The sequence below is a fragment of the Protobothrops mucrosquamatus genome, unplaced genomic scaffold (assembly GCF_001527695.2).
Source record: "Protobothrops mucrosquamatus isolate PMUCROS unplaced genomic scaffold, P.Mucros_1.0 scaffold3678, whole genome shotgun sequence".
NCBI classification, from domain to species: Eukaryota; Metazoa; Chordata; class Lepidosauria; order Squamata; family Viperidae; genus Protobothrops; species Protobothrops mucrosquamatus.
The window spans coordinates 93,378-99,286 of record NW_015389635.1 but is presented as its reverse complement, the minus strand read 5'-3'; the positions used below and the strand labels follow the sequence as shown (position 1 = coordinate 99,286).

The following is a 5,909-nucleotide window of genomic DNA, read 5'->3' as shown; positions in this document are numbered from 1 at the left end:
GGGGGGCTTCCTGCCAGAGTGCCGCAAAGCTGCGGGCGCTGCAGGTTTAATCGCTCCGCAATGCCCGCTTTCCCAGATGGTTCTACCCCAAACACGAGGACCGGTTCTTGGGCCGGCTGAACTGGTTTGCCACTCGGCCGAGAAACCCCAAACAGCCCTTGTTTGTTTTCCAGCCTTTGGTCTACATTTGGTGGGGGTGGGGGTGCCTTTGTACCAAAGGGGGGGTGGGGAGTGGGGGGGGCGAGGCTTGTCTGGCAAAGAGGAAGGGTGGGCACCATGGAGCCGGAGGGCGGCTTTATTCGGGAGAGGCCTCCGGATGCTGATGCTGCGGCCTTTTTTCTGTCTCTCCCCTCAGGGTGGACAAGACCACTGTCTACCCCTGGAGCCTGCGGTGAGTACCAAATGCCGGCACGGGGCACGCCGGGAGCCCCGCTTGGCTCTGGGGGGGGAGGAGGGAGGGAGCAGCATCGCCCTGGGCTTTCAGTCGGAAAGCTGGCACAAGCTGGCATCGGGATTTTTTTTTTGCCCTTGGCCAGGCTTAGGAGGGCAGTGCCAGGGCATGGGGTTCCTCTGGCCTCTGGTGCCCAGGAGACACGGCTGGGTTGGTACATCCACCCTCCAGGAAAGACCCCAAGCCTTCCCCCCCCCCTTGTGCAGAGGCATCTATTCCAAATTACAGGATGCTTTTGTTATCTTCTGCTGGAGATGCATCTCTTTCTCTCTCTCTCTCTTTCTCTCTCTCTTTCCCTTTCTCTCTCTCTCCCTCTCTCTCCCTTCCTCTCCCTCTCTCTCTCTTTCCCTCTCTCTCTTTCCCTTTCTCTCTCTCTCTCCCTCTCTCTCCCTTCCTCTCCCTCTCTCTCTCTCTTTCCCCTTCTCTCTGTCTCTCTCTCTTTGTCTCTCTCCCCCTCTCTCTCCCTCCCTCTCCCTGTCTCTCTCTCTCTTTTCCTTTCTCTTTGTCTCTCTCCCCCTCTCTCTCCCTCCCTCTCTCTCCCCCCCCCTCTCTCTCTTTCCCTTTCTCTGTCTCTCTCTCTGTGTTTCTCCCCCCTTTCTCCCTACCTCTCTCTCTCTCTCTCTTTCCCTTTCTCTCTCTCTCTCCCTCCCTCTTTCCCTTTCTCTCTCTCTCTCTGTCTCTCCCCCCTCTCTCCCTCCCTCTCTATCTCTCTCTCCCTCCCTCTCTCTCTCTCTTTCCCTTTCTCTCTCTCTCCCTCTCCCTTCCTCTCCCTCTCTCTCTTTCCCCTTCTCTCTGTCTCTCTCTCTTTGTCTCTCTCCCCCTCTCTCTCCCTCCCTCTCCCTGTCTCTCTCTCTTTTCCTTTCTCTTTGTCTCTCTCCCCCTCTCTCTCCCTCCCTCTCTCTCCCCCCTCTCTCTCTTTCCCTTTCTCTGTCTCTCTCTCTGTGTTTCTCCCCCCTTTCTCCCTACCTCTCTCTCTCTCTCTTTCCCTTTCTCTCTCTCTCCCTCCCTCTTTCCCTTTCTCTCTCTCTCTCTGTCTCTCTGTGTCTCCCCCCTCTATCTCTCCCTCCCTCCCTCTCTCTCTCTCTTTCCCTTTCTCTCTCTCTCTCTCTCCCCCTCCCTCCCCCGCAATTTCAAGTATCTCCTGGCCTCCCCTCCTCTATTTTGCATTTGGGGGGGAAGGAGAATAGGCCCACTCCCTCTCTGAATAATTGAGGGTGCCGGGACCCTCTGCCCCCACCCCGACTCCTGAGGGAACAATCAAAGCCTCTCAGGGTCCTCTCTAGCACAGCGCCCACCCCAGAATGTTGGCAGGATGCCCTTGGCAGTCTCGCGTGAAGGAAGCCTCCGTTGCTTGGCCTGGAAGGGGCCTGGAAGGCTTCCCTCATAACCAGCAATGCTCGTCTCCCGCTAGACTGGGGGATTCTGGGAGTTGAAGCCCACCCCTCTCAAAGTAGCCAAGATTTAAAAACGCTGAGACTAGAATAGAATATGGAAAGAATAGGAATAGAATAGGAATAGAATAGGAATAGAATAGAATAGAATAGAATAGAATAGAATAGAATAGAATAGAATAGAATAGAATAGAATAGAACAGTGGTGGCGAACCTATGGCACGGGTGCCAGAGGCGGTACTCAGAGCCCTCTCTATGGGCCCACGCGCTGTCGCCCCAGTCCTAGGCCTTCAGCTGGGTTTTATAAAACCTTTTCGCTTTAGGCCTCTGCCGCCGTGTGCAAAAAAAAAAAAAAAAAGGTTCAATCAGTCAATTTCAGCTTCTCGTGGGAAAAAACAATCTTGCAAAGTTGGAATTGATTGATTGAACTTTTTAGTCCCACCCAGTCTGCCGTTACCACCACAGCCACGCCCACCCAATGGGCCACGCCAAGCCAATGGGTCACACCCACCTGGCACCCGACGATGCATAAGTGGGTTTTGGGTTGCAGTTTGGGCACTCAGTCTCTAAAAGGTTCGCCATCACTGGAATAGAATTAGAGTATAGTAGAATAGAATGTAGAATGGAATATGGAAAGAATAGAATATAGAATAGAATAGAATAGAATAGAATAGAATAGAATAGAATAGAATATAGAATAGAACAGAATATAGAATATAAAATAGAATATGGAAAGAATAGAATAGAATATAGAATGGAATGGAATGGAATGGAATAGAATAGAATATATAATAGAACAGAATATAGAATATAGAATATAGACTAGACTATGGAAAGAATAGAATAGAATAGAATAATAATAATAATAATAATAATAATAATAATAATAATAATAATAATAATAATAATAATAATAATAATAATAATAATAATAATAATAATAATAATAATAAAGTTGGAAGGGACCTTGGAGGTCTTCTAGTCCAGCCCCCTGCTCAGGCAGGAGGACCTACCGGTATATACCATCTCAGAAAAGTGACTGTCCAGCCTCTTCTTTAAAACAGAAACTATTTATTTATTATCGTGGTTTTTAGTATCGCCTGTTCACCGCCCTGAGTCCCGCAAGGGAGATAGGGCGGTATATAAATTTAATGAATGAATGAATGAATGAATGAATGAATAAATAAATAAATAAATAAATAAATAAATAAATAAATAAATAAATAAAAAATCTCCGGTGATTTCTGGAGGCAAGCTGTTCCACTGGTTAATTATCCTCACTATCGGGAAGTTTCCAGCTCATGTCCTTCTATTGCTGCCCACTGGTGCAAAGGTGGTATCTGCACCTCATTCATTCTCTCAGCCCCCCTCCCCTAGACTGGGGGAGGGGCTCAGGGCTTAGAAGACCCCTTTAAAAGGAGGAGGGGCCCAAATCCAAGCTGCATCTCAGCTGTTAGGATTAAGCCCCGCCCACTTCTTTGGGGAGGGGGGTCAGGAGGGAGCGCCTCTCTGGTGGCCACCTGTGGGAATGCCTGACCCCCTTTTAGCAAGACAGAGAATTGGGGCTGGGGGAATTTTTTCCCTAAACCTGCCCCTGTTTTTGCAGGGGTACCCTGGTTGGGGAAAGGGGAGAGCAAAGCTGCAGCGCTCGGACCCCCATCCTCATGGAGGGGGGGGTCTTCCTGCCAGGGGCCACATTCAGAGCCTTCTGGGGGCCGGGAGGGAGGGTCCCCGTGCCCGGAGCATCCCTGGTGCGTTCGAAGCGCCAGGTGGCTCCGGGGTGGGAGGCATCAGCTGCCGTGACAGCCATATTTACCCCCCCCCTCCTCTGCGCAGGCGCCTTGAGATGGCACACAATTTGTCACCCGCCTGGCGTGATTCCCAGAGAATAATTGCCAATCAATTATCTGGTTATCTGGTTGCTATAGAAACTTTATAGACCGGCTGGGCTGCGTTCCTTTCGGCCGCCTCAGCCAGGGCAGCCCATCCCACCTCGGCGTGGAGCCTCTGAGCATACACCGAGTGTCTCCCTGGCCCACCTGGTGCCGATTAGCATCTGCATCCCGTTGCCAGGGTTACCTGGAGGGATGGGGAGGAGGGGCTGGCTGGGGAGGGGTCTCTGCCGGCCACTGGGAGCTGAGGGCGTGGCATCAAAAGGCACAAGAGAGAGAGTAAGCAGCTCTCTGCCCATGAAGGGGTCTCTTTGCCCAAAGGAAGACCCCCCCCAGGTAGCTAACTGTGCAGGGACCCCTGGTGTGTCCCGGCTGAGTGGTGAGGGGCTCTTTCTGGCCCCCAACCCCCCTTCCCTGCATTAAATTTCCCCTGCAGACCAAGGGAAGGGGCTTCGGATCATCAACAGACCACCCCCCAAATAAAGCATCTGGGTTAGGGCGTTTTAGCTGCGTGGATCTTTTTCTACAACCTTGTCTTTTCTCTCCCCCCCCCAGGAAAAATAATGGGCTCCCCCACTCCTCCTCCAGCGGACCCCTAGAGCTGCCCAGAACCTCTCCCCCTTCGTACCCCACAGTTCTCCATCCCAAGGTAAGAGTGAAGATGGCTGCATTGGGGGAGGGCACTGGGGGGCAGCTGTGGCTTCCCGCCCATGTTCCCGAAAGTCTGGGTCCTAAAGACGCCCCAGAACTGGAGGGGGGCGGGGGGCTGTGGGAAGTCCCCTCCGTGATCCCCCCCTTCTGCAGCTGAGCTGACTCAACAACCACTCTTAGCTTTCTAACACCCCTGCAGGGTAGGCCTTCTGCCTCTGAGGTTGGGAGGGTCCCCAATTGGCCCAGAGGGCATGACCAGAACCGGGGAGGGCGCCTGGAGGCACTTCCTGAGGGCGAGAGCCAGCGGAACAGCCTGCCTCATGAAGGGGCTGGCCAGCCAATCTTCTCCAGATTAAAAGGCTTTGGCGGGGGGGGGGGGGGAGGACCCTTCCCTGCTTCCCTCCCCTCCCGTTCCTCTTGCAGGATCTGGGGCTGGCATCCCACTGCCTGGGCAGAAGTTTGGGTGGGGGGGACCCCGCTGGGCATTTGGTGAAGCCGCTGTGCTTGCAAGTGGGGAAGGTTTGGGGGGGGCCATGCTGGGCAACTGCTCTCGCAGGATGGATGCCCACTGCGAGAGGGAGGGAGGGAGAGCGGGTTGGCAGGGCAACGTGCCTGCCTGCCAGTGGATCCCTGCAGATCCCTGCAGATCAGCTCATCTCCCTAGCCAGGCCGGCAGGACGGACGGAAGCCACCCCCTCATCTGACTTTTCACATGGACGCCGTCCCCCCCCAAGCGCACCCCTGTCGGATGCTGCCCCCCTACCCCATAAAGTTGGGCAGCTGGAGTTTAGGAAGGGAGACAGAACAGTGGGCAGAGAGCCCCCCCCTCCCTCAACCTGCAGGACCCCAAGAGAAGCGATGGAGGGCCAATTAAAGGAACTTTTTTTCTTTCTCTTTAATTCAGCAGCCAAGTCCTAGCATTATGGGGAGGGGGCTCTTCTGTGGCCCCTCTGTGGCTGCAGCTCCCCCCTCAATGCTGTTTCGCCTTTGCCAGTTTCCTGTGGGGAGGGGGCTGCTCCTCCTGTGGGCTCCCTTCCATGGGGAGGGGGGGAAGAATCATCACCATCTTCACCAAAATTTCTACTCCAGCTTCCGGGAAAGATTTGGTCCCCTCTCCACTGGGCAGCCCCCTTCCTCTATTCATCCCCAGTTGCCATGGTGACCCTCTGGGCCCCCTCCTCCCGCCACCCCCCCCTCCAGGAAGACCTGCCTCCTCCCGGGCCCGGCCACCTGGCCGGCACCCAATAGCGGCAGGGGCAGATGCCAGGCGTGTGTGCACCTCGCCCCTCCCTCCCTCCCTCCCTCCCTCCCCCCCTTCAGAGGAAGGACCGACCTGCCGGAGGTGGTGCTGCTCCCTCCTCCCTCCCTCCCTCTGCCCCCCCTCCCCTGCAGCGCGTGGGGAGAAGGATGTGATCCGACCCACCCTGTGTAGGGAGAGGAGAGCCAATGGCGGATCCCCCTCCAAAGCCCCCCCAGGGGAGGGGGGCTGGCGAGGACGCGGGCTGGGGCGTGAGTAGGAGCCGC

General features: G+C 54.9%; 1 protein-coding gene across 1 annotated transcript in view; it reads left to right on the top strand.

Moving 5' to 3' along the window:
• The window catches only part of RAP1GAP (RAP1 GTPase activating protein), a 25,441-nt gene that overhangs the window by 2,943 nt on the left and 16,589 nt on the right, over positions 1 to 5,909 (top strand). Inside the window, exons 2-4 of the mRNA XM_029286442.1 lie at positions 356 to 391; positions 3,176 to 3,178; positions 4,290 to 4,383. Coding sequence (XP_029142275.1) covers positions 356 to 391; positions 3,176 to 3,178; positions 4,290 to 4,383 — 133 coding nt within the window. The remainder of the gene's footprint in view (positions 1 to 355; positions 392 to 3,175; positions 3,179 to 4,289; positions 4,384 to 5,909) is intronic.